Here is a 17,821-nt window from a genome sequence, read left to right as displayed (position 1 = left end):
CTCCCCAGGACCAAGACTTGCCAGCAGGGCAGGGGTCCCGGCAAAGGGCCAGTCCTCCAGCCCCAGCCGCACGCACCCCTGCAGGTGGAGAAGCCCCTCTCGATGCCCCAGGGTGCTAGGGGGAGACCAGATCAAGAGCACTGTCCATATTCCAGCAGGGACTCTGCTGGACAAGCCAGAGATTCCAGGCCTGATCACAATCCCTCACCCAAAATCGGCAGGGAGTGGGTGCCCAGGGGCCGCAGAGGGCCTCAGAGAGGGTGGGTCTCAACCGTGCTCCAAGGCCTGGAGCCGTGAGGGCTCAGATGTCATGATCCGCCTGGGGAGGAGAGCCCCGCCCCACAGCAAACACCACGTCCTGGGACTCTGGGCCCCCAGGGTCGGGGTGGGGGCGGGTGCAGGGTGGGGGGACGCAGCTCCCTGCACCTGCTCCCAGTCCCGGTGGAGCCACGAGGATGGAGAAGCTCAGCGCTGCCCTTGGGACTGGGCCAGCACAACTGGTCCCCGACTCCAAGGACGGGCAGCAGCAGGAATGACCCTGCTCTGCTCCTCGGTTTCCTGGTGGGAGGCGCCTGCTGGCCCCAGAGCACAACCAGCCTCAAGGTGACCGAGACACAGTTTGCAGGCAATTTGGGTACAATCTGTCAACCCAGGAGGCTGTCACTTGGTTGTGCCCTGCTCGGAGCCTCAGGGCAGAGCTGGTGTGGTCATCGTCCACCTGACGGGAGAGGCCTCCCACATGTTCCTGCAGGACGCCTCTGGAGCCATGCCCCCCCACAAGCCACGAGCCCAGCACTGCAGCATCCACAGCCAGCCCAGGCCGCCCAGCCACCCCTACTGTTCAGCCCTCTGAACGCCCCACATCCAGGGTCCTCACACTGACGGCCTACAGTGCAAACAGGGCTTTTTGCCAAGGGCTCTACTGTGGTGTTACTCTAGCGACTACCACAGTGAGACATGGGGCAGCAAAAACCTGCCAACCATACGGCCACTCAGCCCCACACGGCCAGGCTTCTCAGCCTGAGCTTCAGAGACCAGACCTTCGGCCTCCTGGGCCGCTCTGGGCAGACACGGCCCGCGGGCCTGTGCCCAGACTCTGAAACAACTGCATGGACCCCGCAGCCACACATCCAGCGCCCAGCAAGCTGGCCCTGACCACCTGGCCCTCAGCGCGCCACCAAACGGGGCCAGGAAGGACAGAGCCCACACTGGGAAGCTGTCAGGTCAAGTTGCCCAGGGGCAGGACCCGAGATACCTCCAACCCTGCTGGGAGCTCAGGGAAGCTGACAGCAGTGGGTGCCGGAGCTGGGCCTGTACTCAACTGCGTAGGGTCTCGCCAGGGAGCAGGCTGGGAGGGGCTCATGCAGAGGGAGCAGCTCCCAGCCTGCTGCCAGACCCGAGGTAGGGGAGTCTGGATCCGGGCCTGGCCTGAAGAGGCTCGAGTGGCCTCTCACATGTAGCAGGGGTGTGCAGGTTCCTTGTGTAGCGTCCAGAGATCATGGCAGGGGCGGGCACTGCGCCAGAAGCCAAGCCAGTGACCAGCCTCTGCGGAAAGTGCCCGTGGGAGCCGTTACACCTAAGTCTCCCTCCCAGCCCTGCAGCTTAGCTTTCATTTCCAGATGAAATTCTAGAAAGCGAAATTCTGTCCAGTTCACTGCACAGACTCAAACCAGACACTCAGAACTCTGTACAGCTCACCCAGTGATCTTGCCCACGGGAAGCAAAGACTCGCTCTATTAAGCTACTGCAAGCCCATGTGGATGCCAAGGGGGCACCCTCTCCTGTCCACACCTGAAGTGACCCTAAACGTTGATGAGATGGCTTTTACATTTAAGGCAGGACAGCCTCTGCGGAAAGTGCCCGTGGGAGCCATTACGCCTAAGTCTCCCTCCCAGCCCTGCAGCTTAGCCCCCTGCCACCCCATAGGTCAGCCTGGGGAGCTCAAGATGGACTGTCATCCCTACCTGCCAGGTTCCTGTGAGGATGCTGTCCAAGGCCGCCCTGCTCTGGCCTCTGCTCAGCTTCTGAGGTTTTCTGTCCCGCCACCACCGACCTGAAGGGGCTTGGAGTGTGGCCCAGCAGGACATCAAACCTGGGCTCAGAGAGCCACTCAGTCCAGGATGAACACAGCCTTGCACCTGGACGAGGGTCCTCCATGGCTGCATGGTGGGCTGGGCAAGGAGGCATCACAGGCCACCCTGCCGTTGGGCCCGTCCAGACCTGGACCAGCTGACAGCTCCCGAGGGCTCCACGCCCACCAGACAAGACCACAGGGGCGCTGAAGGTCAGCAGCGGGGTTTCTGATGCCGGCTGTGTCACAGTGGTACTATTATAGTAGTAGTAGTTATTACGGTTACTGTGGTAGTAGTTATTATGGTTATTATGGTAGCACAGTGACACTCTTCAAGACAAAAACCTCGGCCCCAAGGTCCCACAACCAGGGAGCCTGTCCTCCAGGTCTGGGTCTGACCCTGCCCTCCTGACCATCGGACTGCACCCTGCACGCCCTCAGCCTGCTTTCTCAGGGCAGCAACAGCCTGACGAAGGGTCCTGGGCCAGGAGCTGGGCTGCTGAGACCCAGACAATGAGACCCCCAGCAGCTTCCTGCCCCCTGACCCTGGAGGAGCTTGTGCAGGCCTGAGACAGGCTGGGGACCAACTCTCAGACCCTCCCCGCCACGGGGGCCCATCCAGACGTGGACCAGCTGACAGCTCCCAAGTGCTCCACGCCCACCAGACAAGACCATGGGGGAGCTGAAGGCCAGCAGCGGGGTTTTTGATGCCGGCTGTGTCACGGTGGTATTATGGTGGTAGTTATTATGGTTATTGTAGTAGTAGTAGTTATTATAGCTATTGTGGTAGCACAGTGACACTCTCCAAGACAAAAACCCCTGCCCCAAGGTCCCACAACCAGGGAGCCTGTCCTCCAGGTCTGGGTCTGACCCTGCCCTCCTGACCATCGGACTGCACCCTGCACACCCTCAGCCTGCTTTCTCAGGGCAGCAACAGCCTGACGAAGGGTCCTGGGCCAGGAGCTGGGCTGCTGAGACCCAGACAATGAGACCCCCAGCAGCTTCCTGCCCCCTGACCCTGGAGGAGCTTGTGCAGGCCTGAGACAGGCTGGGGACTGACTCTCAGACCCTCCCCGCCACAGGGGCCCATCCAGACCTGGACCAGCTGACAGCTCCCAAGTGCTCCATGCCCACCAGACAAGACCACGGGGGCGCTGAAGGCCAGCAGTAGGGTTTCTGATGCCGGCTGTGTCACGGTGGTACTGTTATAGTAGTAGTAGTGGTTATTACGATTGTTGTAGTGGTTATTACGATTGTTGTGGTAGTAGTAGTTATTATGGTTATTGTGGTAGTAGTTATTATAGTTATTATGGTAGCACAGTGGCACTCTCCAAGACAAAAACCCCTGCCCCAAGGTCCCACGACCAGGGAGCCTGTCCTCCAGGTCTGGGTCTGACCCTGCCCTCCTGACCATCGGACTGCACCCTGCACGCCCTCAGCCTGCTTTCTCAGGGCAGCAACAGCCTGACGAAGGGTCCTGGGCCAGGAGCTGGGCTGCTGAGACCCAGACAATGAGACCCCCAGCAGCTTCCTGCCCCCTGACCCTGGAGGAGCTTGTGCAGGCCTGAGACAGGCTGGGGACCGATTCTCAGACCCTCCCCGCCACGGGGGCCCATCCAGACGTGGACCAGCTGACAGCTCCCAAGTGCTCCACGCCCACCAGACAAGACCACGGGGGCGCTGAAGGTCAGCAGTGGGGTTTTTGATGCCGGCTGTGTCATGGTGGTATTATGGTGGTAGTTATTGTAGTTATTATGGCAGCACAGTGACACTCTCCAAGACAAAAACCCCTGCCCCAAGGTCCCACAACCAGGGAGCCTGTCCTCCAGGTCTGGGTCTGACCCTGCCCTCCTGACCATCGGACTGCACCCTGCACACCCTCAGCCTGCTTCTCAGGGCAGCAACAGCCTGACGAAGGGTCCTGGGCCAGGAGCTGGGCTGCTGAGACCCAGACAATGAGACCCCCAGCAGCTTCCCACCCCCTGACCCTGGAGGAGCTTGTGCAGGCCTGAGGCAGGCTGGGCCTCTACTGGGACACCCATGGTCTCAGCCACTCATAGCACCGGCCGCGGGCGGGCAGTGGGCCAGGCTCAGACTCAAAGGCCCACACTCCCAGGTCCTGTCCTGACCGGCAGCCCAACCTCATCACAGCAGCTCCGGGCTGGGGGAATAACGGGGATTCCGAGCAGTCCTGGGTCACTGCGGAGCTGAACGGAGCGACACTGAAAGAGGCGATGTAGCCAAACCAGCCACCTAGGGACCTGACCCCGGGCCTGAGGTCAGAGAGCAGAGTGCAGCCCGCCCCGCACTGCCTTCAGACCTGGGGTGAGCCAGCAGCGCCCAGCGGTGCCTGGTCTCCAGGTCCTGGAGCTGGGCAAGTCATGGGGTCTCTCCACCCAGCCCCTGGACTTGGGGCAGCAGAGTCTGTTCCTTCATGGCCACCCTGACAAGTGTCTGTTGGCCCAGCTCCCTCCTGGGGTCCATCTGGAGCCTACCCAGACATCCTGCGCTACACTTCTGCCCTCCCAGCCCCTCCCGTGGACTACTCACTGCAGCCTCCAATGCCTATGTTTGCAACTGGGCACACGCCTGGTCTCAGGGCAGCTCCTGCCTCCTCTGAACCCCTGGTGACCTCTAGTGTGTCCAGACGCCTGGCCCCTCTTTGTCCTGAGGAAGAACCTCCCTCTGACCTGGTGTTCGTGGATGGCAACCACAGCGACTGCCCAGACAGCAACAGGACCAACTGGTGGCCACCCCCACACCCTCGGGGCCCCACACTCTGACCCCAGGATTGGCATCTTGTTCCTAGAGTCTGGAGCCCTCAAGGCTGCTGACCTCTGGCATTCAGGCCTGACGAGACGGGCCCTTGCAAGCTGGGAGAACCCCAGGACTGAAGTCACACAGGTTGTGCGGACCTGCAGGGACCATTGTGGCCTAGGGGCAGAGCTGGGGCCCAGCCCGAGGAAACCAGGAGGGTCAGCCTGGCACCCACAGGCCCTGGTCGGGGGCCAGCGCCTGAGCCCACACAGAGCCGGGGTCCAGCGCCCAAGGGTGCTGATCAGCAGGCGGCCGCCCCATCCACAGGACCCTGAGCGAGAAGCCCTAGGCCGGGCCCCGGGGACGAGGAGCCCTAGGCCGGGCTCTGGGGACGCGGGGCCCTGGGCCAGGTCCCGGGGACGGGGGGCCCTGGGCTGGGCTCCAGGGACATGCACATGGAGGCCCCTCACACTCGCATCTGCCCTCCCCAGGGGAGCTCCATTGGCACCATCCACGGTGGGCACCAGAAGCTCGAGCCGGGCCTGCCCAGCCAGAGAGTGAGGAGGCCAGGCACCAGGCAGGCAGGTGGGCCGCTGTGTGCATCCCTCCAGGGCCGGGCCCTGGCCCCCTCCCCTCCATCCTCACTGCCTCCGCATCCTCAGCCTGTGCTCAGGGCACCCTTGGGGAGGGGTGGTCACAGAGAATTTGGCAGAGGGGGCCTCACCCTGAGACTGCAGTGGAGGTCACCTCCATGGCTGCGGGCCCCTCCTCGCAACTCCAGGGCACAGTCCTGCCCCGTCCAGCTCCCACGCTGCACCAGCTGGGCTGGACGGGGGAGTTTGGCAGTGGATTCCTTCCTCCCACCCGCCGCCTGCTCCCCGAGGAGCAGGATAGAGGGAGACAGAGCCTGGGGTCTCCCATGGAGGGGACAACCACTCAGTGGCCCGGCCACAGCCAGAGCCCCACATGAGCCCACTGCACCCCTGCCCTCAGGACCCCTTAGCCGGCAGGGTGGCCCTAGCCGGGGGCGGACCCCTGTGCCAGGATGGAGCCCAACTCCAAGGGGGCCTAGAGCCTGAGGGGCTCGGAGTGCAGCCAAAACGACATCAGACCTGGGCTGAGAGAGCCCCTCGGTCCGGAATGCCCACAGCCTTGCACAGGGCAAGGGCCCTCCATGGCCACAGCGTGCGCTCTGGAATGGGCCCTCATACCCTCCCCAACATGGGGCCCGTCCAGATCTGGACCAGCTGACAGCTCCCGAAGGCTCCACGCCCACCAGACAAGACCACGGGGGCGCTGAAGGCCAGCAGCAGGGTTTCTGATGCCGGCTGTGTCATGGTGGTGTTATGACAGTTACGGTTGGCCCACAGTGACACTTTCTGGGACAGAAACCTCTGAATGCGAGGGCCCACTACCAGAGATGCTGTAAGCTGTGTTTTGGGTACAGCCCTGCCCTCCTGACATCGGACTGCACCCTGCACACCCTCAGCCTGCTTCTCAGGGCAGCAACAGCCTGACGAAGGGTCCTGGGCCATTAGCTGGGCTGCTGAAACCCGGACAATGAGACCCCCAGCAGCTTCCCGCCCCCTGGACCTGGAGGAACTTGTGCAGGCCTGAGGCAGGCTGGGCCTCTGCTGGGACACCCATGGTCTCAGCCACTCATAGCACCGGCCGCGGGCGGGCAGTGGGCCAGGCTCAGACTCAAAGGCCCACACTCCCGGGTCCTGTCCTGACCGGCTGCCCAACCTCATCACAGCAGCCATGGGCCAGGGAGGGCAACGGGGATTCCGAGCAGTCCTGGGTCACTGCGGAGCTGAGGGGAGCGACACCGCAAGAGGCGATGTAGCCAAACTGGCCCCCTAGGGACCCGAGCCCAGGCCAGAGGTCAGAGAGCAGAGTGCAGCCTGACCCGCACCGCCCTAGACCTGGGGTGAGCCAGCAGCGCCCAGCGGTGCCTCGTCTCTAGGTCCTGGAGCTGGGAGAGTCATGCATCCCGACTGTGTCCCCATCCTCCTCTGTGTCTCCGGAGTCACCACCAGCCAGAGCTGACCCCAGTGGCCCAAGCTGCCCAGGGACGTGTCCAGACCCTGTGGGCCACGCATAGACAGGAGGCTCAGAGCCGCACTGTCCGCATGTATCCACCAGGACCACAGACCCCACGCCCTGCCTGCTGCCTGGGGCTGGCCACAGTGCTGGCTCATAGGGAGCAGATCTGGAGGACTCCGCGGGAGGCAGGATCGAGGCAGCACTCAGGCCCCTTTTTAGGAGGTGGCCCCGGGAAGACCACCCCAAAAGAGGCCCCCGGGCCCTCCTCCCAGCCACGGGGGAACCCCAGGGCCGTCTCCTCCTGGAGGAGAGTCATTCACACAGGTCTTCCTCGGGAGCCCCACAGCATGGCCCCTCCGGGTGCTCACGCCTCGGCCCCAGCTCTGATGTCTCGGCCACCCCAGGCAGCCGTGGTGGCCCGGCCCACAGCAGACCCCCAGAAGCCCGAGGCCCCCGTGGGCTCTACGTTCAGGTGTGTCCACAGCCTCCACTTGCCTGCCCATCACCCCCAAGCCTGTCTGCAAGAGGGTCTGGACCCCGCTCGGGGCAGAGGTTCAAGGCGGCACTCACCGTGCTCCTTTCCTGGGTGCGGGCCACGCGCCAGACCTCAGAGCCAGCGCTGGTCTCTGTGGGGCAGCGGCTTGACACACCCGGGGCCCCGGCAGCCTCTTCTCTGTGCGGCAACGCCCCCGCCCCCGCCGCCCCCAGGCAGGAAAGCCCTGAAGCCCCAGGCCAGCTCCGGTGACAGCTGCTCACTGAGTCTGACTGCAAGGCCCCTTCCTGCCTGGCTTCCTGCCCTGCCCCACCCCCACACAGGCCTGGAGGTCCGCAGAGACTTCTAGCAGGGAGCCGGACTGCCCAACCCAGAGGCAGGGTGCCCGCCACTTCTTCCCTCGCTCACCATCCCGGGTCCCTGCACGGGGCCTGGGCGGGGGCCGCAGTCAGGCGCAGGCCTCGCTGCAGTTCATGAGCAAAGATGCAGAGCATGACAGGGGGGCCAGGTCTCCCTGCTCAGTCTGGTCTGGAGTCAGTCGGGGTGACTTCCTGGAGGAGGCGGCACTTTCAGCTGCAGTTGGAGGGAAGGAGCATCTAGGACTCGGTGACAGGACACAGGGGTGCAAAAGGACACTCTCGCCCGCCCACTCCCCTCTCCAGGTCCGTCCCTACAGCCCCCCTCACCCCCAACCCTGCACCTTTACCCTCCCCACCCCACCCCTCACTTTTCCCTCCCTGAACCCCCTGCACTGATGCCCCCTCTCTGCCTTGGCCCTGGGTTCTCCTCACCCAAATAGGTCAACCCAACACTCCACACCCGAGCCCCGAGCCCCCTTCTGCCCAGCACGGCCCACGCGGGACCCCTCCACCCGCAGCTCCTGTCCTTCGTCTCTGGGGCTGACTGTCCTCACGCCCACGCGACACCCATCCTCCCCTCGTCTTTCCCAGTGCAACCCGGACACCTCTGCCCCCAGGGGCATCCATGTGACCCTGGTCTTCACCATGAGATGCCCTGGGGTCCAAGGGCAGGGCTTCCAAAGTGCAGCTCACTCTCTGCCCATCCTGGGATGCAGATGCAGTGTCTGGGATGAGCAGCCCCTTTGACCACCAACTAAGGACAGCAGAGCAGAATTGAGACACATCCTTGGCCCCAGTGGTGAAGAATTGATGCTTTTGAACTGTGGTGTTGGAGAAGACTCTTGCAAATCCCTCAGATTGCAAGGAGATCCAACCAGTCCATCCTCAGGGAAATCTGTCCTGAGTATTCATCAGAAGGACTGATGCTGATGTTGAAGTTCCCATACTTTGGCCTCTTGATGCAAAGAACTGACTCACTGGAAAAGACCCTGATGCTGGGAAAGATTGAAGGCAAGAGGAGGATGGACAACAGTGGATGAGATGGTTGAATGGCATCACCAACTCAATGGACATGAGTTTGAGCAAGCTCCAGGAGACGGTGATGGACAGGGAGGCCTGGCGTGCTGCAGTCCATGGGGTCGCAGAGTCGGACACGACTGAGGGACTGAAGGAAATGAACATGACTTCAAAATAAGCAAAGCAGCGTCTACACACAGTCAGACCAAACAGGAGAGGCGAGGCATCTGGCCCTATTTCTTTACAAAGAAAAATTTGTCAGTGCCCATAAAACCTTGTTGAAGAGATAATGTGATCCAAGAATTTTGTGCCCTCCAAAAAACCAACTAGTATTGAAATACATTTTCCACTTGGGAGTGTCTCCTTGAGGTCCTTCACAGTTGAATGATTTATATATTTATGAATATATACATATATATATATATATAGAGAGAGAGAGAGTTATGAGAAAACATATCTTCAATAGTCTTATTGTTCCTATTGAATATATATATGCATATGTGCATATATACACATATGTTTCATATTCAATATGTATAATACTGTTCAGTTGCTAAGTTGTGTCCAACTCTTTGTGACCCTGTGGACTGCAGCCCACCAAGCTCCCCTGTCCATCACTATCTCCCAGACCTAACTCAAATTCATGGCCATTGAGTCAGTGATGCTCTCTAACCGTCTCTTCCTCTTACACCCATTTTTCTTTTTGCCTTCTGTCTTTCCCAGCATCTGAGTCTTTTCGAATATACCAACTCTTGGCATTAGGGGTACAAAGTAGGGGAGCTTCAGCATCAGTCCTTCTAATGAATAATCTGGGTTGATCTCCTTTAGGATGGACTGGTTTGATCTCCTTGCTGTCCAAGGGACTTTCAAAAGTCTTCTCCAACACTGCAGTTCAAAAGCATCAATTTTTGCAAACTCAGCCTTTTTTGTGGTCCAACTCTCACTTCTGTACATGACTACTGGAAAAGTCATAGCTTTGACTACATGGAACTTTTGGCAAAGTGGCGTCTGCTTTTTAATATGCTAAGTTTGTCATAGCTTTCCTTCCAAGGAGCAAGTGTTTTTTAATTTCATGGCTGCAGTCACTGTCTGCAGTGATTTTGGAGCCCAGGAAAATAAAATCTGTCACTATTTCCACTTTTTCTCTTCTATTTGCCATGAATTGATCCTACCAAATGCCACGATCTTAGTTTTTTGAGTGTTGAGTTTCAAGCAGCTTTTTCATTCTTCTTTTTCACCATCATGAAGACTCCAGTTCTGCCTCACTTTCTGCCATTAAAGTGGTGTCATCTGTGTATCTGAGGTTGATATTTCCCCAGAAATCTTGATTCCAGCTTGTGATTCATCCAGTTCAGCATTTCACATGATGTACTCTGCATAGAATTTAAATAAGCATGGTGACAATATACAGCCCTGTTGTACTCCTTTCCCAATTTGGAATCAGTCTGTTTTTCCATGTCATGTTCTAACTGTGGCTTCTTGACATGCATACAGATTTCTCAGGAGACAGGTAAGGTGGTCTGGTTCTCCTATCTCTTTAAGAATTTTCCATGTTTGCTGTGATCCACACAATCAAAAGTTGTAGCATCATCAATGAAGCAGAAGTAGATGTTTTTCTGGAACTCTCTTGCTTCCTCCATAACTGATCAAATATTGGTGATTTAATCCATGGTTACTCTGCCTTTTCTAAATCCAGCTTGTATATCTGGAAGTTCTCAGTTCACATTCTGTTGAAGTCTAGCTTGAAGGATTTTGAGCATTACCTTGCTAGCATGTGAAATGAGTGCACTTGTACAGTAACTGGAACATTCTTTGGCATTGCCCTCCTTAGGTATTGGAATAGAAACACCATTTCCAGTCCTGTGATCACTGCTGAGTTTTCCAAATTGGCTGACATGTTGAATGCAGCACCTTAACAGCATCATTTTTTAAAATCTTAAATAGCTGGGCTAGAATTCTGTCACCTCTACTAGATTTGTTCCTCATAATTCTTCCTAAGGCCCATTTAACTTCACATTCCAGGATATCTGGCTCTAGGTGAGTGACCACACCATCTTGGTTATCCAGGTCACTAAGCATTTTTATATAGTTCTGTGTGTTCTTACCACTTCTTATTAATATCTTCTGCTGCTGTTAGATCTTATTTGAGATTTTTCTTGTTTTTCTATGAAGGCCTATATCACTATGAATTTCCCTCTAAAAACTGCTTTTGCTGTATCCCATAGACTTTGTATGTGATTTCATTGTCTTTTGTCTCAAGGTATTTTCAATTTCCTCTTTGATTTCCTCGTTGACTCATTGGTTTTATAGTAGCATGCTGTTTAGTCTCCACGTAGTTGTTTTTTCTCATTTCCTTTTCTGTGGTTGATTACTAGTTTCATGCTGTATGGTCAGAAAAGGTACTCAAGAAAATTTCTACACTCATAAATATGTTGAGGCTTGTTTTGTCCCCTAGTTTGTCTTCTAGAGAATGTTCCTTGTGTACTTGAAAAGAATGTATAATCTGGTTTTTTGGATGCAATATCATGAACATATCAGTCAAGTCTTACTGTTCTATTTTGTATCGTTTAGTATCTCTGTTGCCTTATTGATTCTCTGAAAGATCTGTCCATTGGTGTCAGTGGAGTGTTAAAGTCTCCTATTATTGTATTCCCATCAATTTCTCCTTTATGTCTGTTAGTATTAGTTTTATGTATTTGGGTGTCCCTGTATTAGGTGCATATGTGTTGATGATCCTCTTGTATTGATTATTTTATCAGTATATAGTGTCCTTCTTTATCTTTCTTTATGGTCTAAGCTATAAAGTCTATTTTGTATGATATGAACACTGTGATTTCTGCTTTCTGGTCATTTACATTTGAGTGGAATATCTTTTCCATTCCCTCAGTTTGAATCTATGTACGTCCTTTGTCCCACGGTCAGTCTCTCAGGCAGCACATTGTCAGCTCTTGTTTTTTTATCTAGTATGCATTCTAATACTTCTGGTTGGAGCATTTAGACCATTGATATTTAAGATAATTATGAAAGATTTGTATTTATTTCCATTGTAAACCTCATTTTCTAATCAATTTTATATATTTTCTTTGTTCTTTTTTTTTTTCTTTTTTCTTTTCCTCTTGTGGTTTGAAATTTTCCTTTTATTTTATGCTATTGTTGTATTATCTTTTTGGGTTTTGTTAATCTATTGTATTTTTTTGATTTGTGGTTGCCACATTAAGTATTAGTTAGTGAGTGAAGTGAAGTCACTCAGTCGTTTCCAGCTCTTTGCGACCCCATGAACTGTAGCCTTCCAGGCTCCTCCGACCACGGAATTTTCCAGGCGAGAGTACTGGAGTGGGTTGCCATTTCCTTCTCCAGAGGGGTCTTCCTGACCCAGGGATCAAACCCAGGTCTCCCGCACTGCAGGCAGATGCTTTACCTTCTGAGCCACCAGGAAAGCCCTTCCTATATCAAGTATGTTAACCCTTCCTATATCTATTTGCTTTAGACTGATAGTTATTTAGGCTCAATCACATCCTAAAAAGTATTTATATTTTCTTACTCTCCTTTTCCATATTTCATGACTTTCATATCCTTTTCTACATCTTCATTTTTATCCTTTTTCTGATCATTGTGGTTATTAATACTTTTCACAATCTTATTTTATTTTTTAAATATGTATACTGGTTTATTTAAGTGATTTACTTCCCAGTTGTGATTTTCTCATTCTTATAACTTCTTTCTTATTTTCTATTTAGAGAAGACCTTTAATATTTCTTTAAAGATAGGTTTAGTATTGCTGTATTCTTTAAGTCTTTGCTTGTATGAGAGATTCTTTATCTCTCCTTTCTGAATGATAATCTTGCTGGGTAAAGTATCCTAGGCTGTAGGTTTTTTCCTTTCAGGACTTTGAATATATCTTGCCTTCTGGCCTGTGGAGTTTTGGTAGACAAATAGGCTGATGGCATTACAGAGGTTCTTTCTTTTCCTCTTGCTGCCTTAGAATCCTCTCTGAATTTTTAACTTTTGCCCCTTTTATTATAATACATCTTGGTGTTGGTCTGTTCAAGTTCATTTTGTTTGGAACCCTCCGTGCCCCGTGTATCTGGATAGCTGTTTCCTTCTTTAGGTTTGAGAAATTTTCAACCATACTTTCTTCAAATACATTTCAATCTTTTTTCCTCTTTCTTCTCCTTGTGGATTCCCTATTATGCATAGATTTGCACACTTTATATTATCCCACAGGTTTCTTATTGTTTTCTTTTTAATTTATTTTAATTGGAGGCTAATTACTTTCAATATTGTGGTGGTTTTTGCCGTACATTCACATGAATCAGCCAAGGGTGCACATGTGTTCCCCATCCTGACCCCCCCTCCCACCTCCCTCCCCATCCCATCCCTCAGGGTCATCCCACTGCACCAGCCCTGAGCATCCTGTCTTATGCATCAAACCTGGACTGGCAATCTTTTTCACATATGATAATATACATGTTTCAATGCTATTCTCTCAAATCATCCCACCCTCACCTTCTCCCACAGAGTCCAAAAGTCTGTTCTTTACATCTGTGTCTCTTTTCTGTCTTTTATATAGGGTCATCGTTACCATCTTTCTAAATTCCATATATATACATTAATATACTATATTTGTGTTTTTCTTTCTGACTTATTTCACTCTGTATAATAGGCTCCAGTTTCATCCACCTCATTAGAACTGATTCAAATGCATTCTTTTTAATGGCTGAGTAATATTCCATTGTGTATATGTACCACAGCTTTCTCACCCATTCATCTGCCGATGGACATCTAGGTTGCTTCCATATCCTGACTATTGTAAACAGTGCTGGGATGAACATTGGGGTACACGTGTCTCTTTCAATTCTGGTTTCCTCAGTGGTTATGCCCAGCAGTGGGATTGCTGAGTCGTATGGCAGTTCTATTTCCAGTTTTTTAAGGAATCTCCACACTGCTATCCATAGTGGCTATACTAGTTTGCATTCCCACCAATAGTGTAAGAGGGTTCCTTTTTCTCCACACCCTCTCCAGCATTTATTGCTTGTTGACTTTTTGATAGCAGCCATTCTGACTGGCGTGAGATGGTACCTCAATGTGGTTTTGATTTGCATTTCCCTGATAATGAGTGATGTTGAGCATCTTTTCATGTGTTTGTTAGCCACCTGTATGTCTTCTTTCGAGAAATGTCTGTTTAGTTCTTTGGCCCATTTTTTGAGTGGGTCACTTATTTTTCTGGGGTTGAGGTATAGGAGTTGCTTGTATATTTTTGAGATTAATTCTTTGTCAATTGCTTCATTTGCTATTATTTTCTCCCATTCTGAAGGCTGTCTTTTCACCTTGCTTATAGTTTCCTTCATTGTGCAAAAGCTTTTAAGTTTAATTAGGTCCCATTTGTTCTTTTTTGCTTTCACTTCCGTTACTCTGGGAGGTGGGTCATAGAGGATCCTGCTGCGATTTATGTCAGAGAGTGTTTTGCCTATACTTTCCTCTAAGAGTTTTATAGTTTCTGGTCTTACATTTAGATCTCTAATCCATTTTGAGTTTATTTTTGTGTATGGTGTTAGAAAGTGTTCTAGTTTCATTTTACAAGTGGTTGACCAGTTTTCCCAGTACCACTTGTTAAAGAGATTTTCTTTTCTACACTGTATATTCTTGCCTCCTTTGTCAAAGATAAGTTGTCCATAGGTGCGTGGATTTATCTCTGGGCTTTCTATTTTGTTCCATTGATCTATATTTCTATCTTTGTGCCAGTACCATACTGTCTTGATGACTGTGGCTTTGTAGTAGAGCCTGAAGTCAGGCAGGTTGATTCCTCCAGTTCCATTCTTCTTTCTCAAGATTGCTTTGGCTCTTTGAGGGTTTTTTGTATTTCCATACAAATTGTGAAATTATTTGTTCTAGTTGTCTGAAAAGTACTGTTGGTAGCTTGATAGGGATTGCATTGAGTCTATAGATTTCTTTGGGTAGTATACTCATTTTCACTATATCGATTCTTCTGATCCATGAACATGGTATATGTCTCCATCTGTTTGTGTCCTCTTTGATTTCTTTCACCAGTGTTTTACAGTTTTCTATATATAGGTCTTTTGTTTTTTTAGGTATATTTATTCCTAAGTATATTCTTTTCATTGCAATGGTGAATGGAATTGTTTCCTTAATTTCTCTTTCGGTTTTATCATTGTTAGTGTATAAGAATGTAAGGGATTTCTGTGTGTTAATTTTATATCCTGAAACTTTACTCTATTCATTGATTAGCTCTAGTAATTTTCTGATGGAGTCTTTATGGTTTTCTATGTAGAGGATCAAGTCATCTGCAAACAGTGAGAGTTTTACTTCTTTTCCAATCTGGATTCCTTTTATTTCTTTTTCTTCTCTGATTGCTGTGGCTAAATTTCCAAAACTGTGTTGAATAGTAGTTGTGAGAGTGGGCATCCTTGTCTTGTTCCTGACTTTAGAGGAAATGCTTTCAATTTTTCACCATTGAGAATAATGTTTGCTATGGGTTTATCATATATGGCTTTTTTATGTTGAGGTATGTTCCTACTATGCCTGCTTTCTGGAGAGTTTTTATCATAAATGGATGTTGAATTTTGTCAAGGGCCTTCTCTGCATCTATTGAGATAACCATATGGTTTTTATCTTTCAATTTGTTAATGTGGTGTATCACATTGATGGATTTGTGAATACTGAAGAATCCTTTCATCCCTGGGATAAAGCCCACTTGAACATGGTGCATGATATTTTTAATATGTTGTTGGATTCTGTTTGCTAGAATTTTGTTCAGGACTTTTGCATCCATGTTCATCAGTGATATTGGCCTGTAGTTTTCTTTTTTGTGGCATCTTTGTCTGGTTTTGATATTAGGGTGATGATGGCCTCATAGAATGAGTTTGGAAGTTTCCCTTCCTCTGCAATTTTCTGGAAGAATTTGAGTAGGATAGGTGTTAGCTCTTCTCTAAATTTTTGGTAGAATTCAGCTGTGAAGCCATCTGGTGCTGGGTTTTTGTTTGTTGGAATATTTCTGATTACAGTTTCAATTTCTGTGCTTGTGATGGGTCTGTTAAGATTTTCTATTTCTTCCTGGTTCAGTTTTGGAAAGTTATACTTTTCTAAGAATTTGTCCATTTCTTCCAAGTTGTCCATTTTATTGGCATATAGTTAATGATAGTAGTCTCTTACGATCCTTTGTATTTCTGTGTTGTCTGTTGTTATTTCTCCATTTTCATTTCTAATTTTGTTGGTTTGATTCTTCTCCCATTTTTTCTTGATGAGTCTGGCTAATTGTTTGTCTATTTTATTTATCTTCTCAAAGAACCAGCTTTTAGCTTTGTTGATTTTGGCTGAGGTTTCATTTGTATATTTTGCATTTATTTCTGCCTTAATTTTTATGACTTCTTTCCTTCTACTAACCCTGGGGTGCTTCATTTCCTCTGTTTCTAGTTGCTTTAGGTGTAGAGTTAGGTTATTTATTTGATTTCTCTCCTGTTTCTTGAGGTAGGCTTGTATTGCTAGGAACCTTCCCCTTAGCACTGCTTTTACTGAATCCCAAAGGTTTGAGGTTTTGGTGTTTTCATTCATTTCTATGCATATTTTGATTTCTTTTTTTTTTATTTCTTCTATGATTTGTTGGTTATTCAGAAGTGTGTTATTTAGCCTCCATATGTTTGAATTTTTAGTGGGTTTTTTTCCTGTATTTGACATCTAATCTTACCACATTGTGATCAGAAAACATGCTTGAGATGATTTCAATTTTTTTGAATTTACCAAGACTAGATTTACAGCCCAGAATGTGATCTATCCTGGAGAAGGTTCCATGTGCACTTGAGGAAAAGGTGAAATTCATTGTTTTAGGGTGAAATGTCCTATAGGTATCAATTAGTTCTAACTGGTCTATTGTATCTTTTCAAATTTGTGTTTCCTAGCTAATTTTCTGTTTAGTTGATCTATCCATAGGTGTGAGTTGGGTATAAAAGTCTGCCACTATTATTGTGTTACTGTCAGTTTCCCCTTTCATACTTGTTAGCATTTGCCTTACATGTTGCGGTGCTCCTATGTTGGGTGCATATATATTTATAATTGCTATATCTTCTTCTTAGATTGATCCTTTGATCATTAGGTAGTGTCCTTCTTTGTCTCTTTTCACAGCCTTTATTTCAAAGTCTATTTTATCTAATATGAGTATTGCTACTCCTGCTTTCTTTTGGTCTCCATTTGTGTGAAATATCTTTTTCCAGCCCTTCACCTTCAGTCTGTATGTGTCTCTAGGTTTGAGGTGGTTCTCTTGTAGACAGCATATATAGGGGTCTTGTTTTTGTATCCATTCAGCCAGTCTTTGTCTTTTGGTTGGGGAATTCAACCCATTTACATTTAAGGTAATTATTGATAAGTATGATCCCATTGCCATTTACTTCGTTGTTTTGGATTTGAGTTTATAAACCTTTTCTGTGTTTCCTGTTTAGAGAAGATCCTTTAGCATTTATTGAAGAGCTGGTTTGGTGGTGCTGAATTCTCTCAGCTTTTGCTTGTCTGTAAAGCTTTTGATTTCTCCCTCATATTTGAATGAGGTCCTTGCTGGGTACAGAAATCTGGGTTGTAGGTTTTTCTCTTTCACCACTTTGAGTATGTCCTGCCATTCTCTTCTCACCTGAAGAGTTTCTATTGAAAGATCAGCTGTTATTGTTATGGGCATCCCCTTGTAAGTTATTTGTTGTTTTTCCCTCGCTGCTTTTAATATTTGTTCTTTGTGTTTGATATTCGTTAATTTGATTAATATGTGTCTTGGGGTGTTTCTCCTTGGGTTTTTCCTGTTTGGGACTCTCTAGGTTTCTTGGACTTGTGTGGCTATTTCCTTCCCCATTTTACAGAAGTTTTCAACTATTATCTCCTCAAGTATTTTCTCATGGCCTTTCTTTCTGTCTTCTTCTGGGACTCCTATGATTCGAATGTTGGGGCATTTGACATTGTCCCAGAGGTCTCTGAGGTTGTCCTCATTTCTTTTAATTCTCTTTTATTTTTTCCTCTCTGCTTCATTTATTTCTACCATTCTATCTTCCACCTTACTTATCCTATCTTCTGCCTCAGTTATTC

At 49.8% G+C, this 17,821-nt stretch overlaps 2 gene segments (V, D, J or C); both read left to right on the top strand.

Moving 5' to 3' along the window:
• LOC122455145 overlaps nt 1–17,821 on the top strand; it is a 204,149-nt gene that overhangs the window by 24,955 nt on the left and 161,373 nt on the right. The window contains 2 exon segments of the C gene segment in view: nt 2,798–2,827; nt 4,207–4,211. Of these exon segments, the coding sequence occupies nt 2,798–2,827; nt 4,207–4,211 (35 nt within the window).
• Nucleotides 1–17,821, top strand: part of LOC122455144 — a 77,220-nt gene that overhangs the window by 39,609 nt on the left and 19,790 nt on the right.

The sequence above is a fragment of the Cervus canadensis genome, chromosome 17 (genome assembly GCF_019320065.1).
Source record: "Cervus canadensis isolate Bull #8, Minnesota chromosome 17, ASM1932006v1, whole genome shotgun sequence".
Lineage (NCBI taxonomy): Eukaryota > Metazoa > Chordata > Mammalia > Artiodactyla > Cervidae > Cervus > Cervus canadensis.
This window is presented reverse-complemented; position numbering and strand designations above follow the sequence as displayed.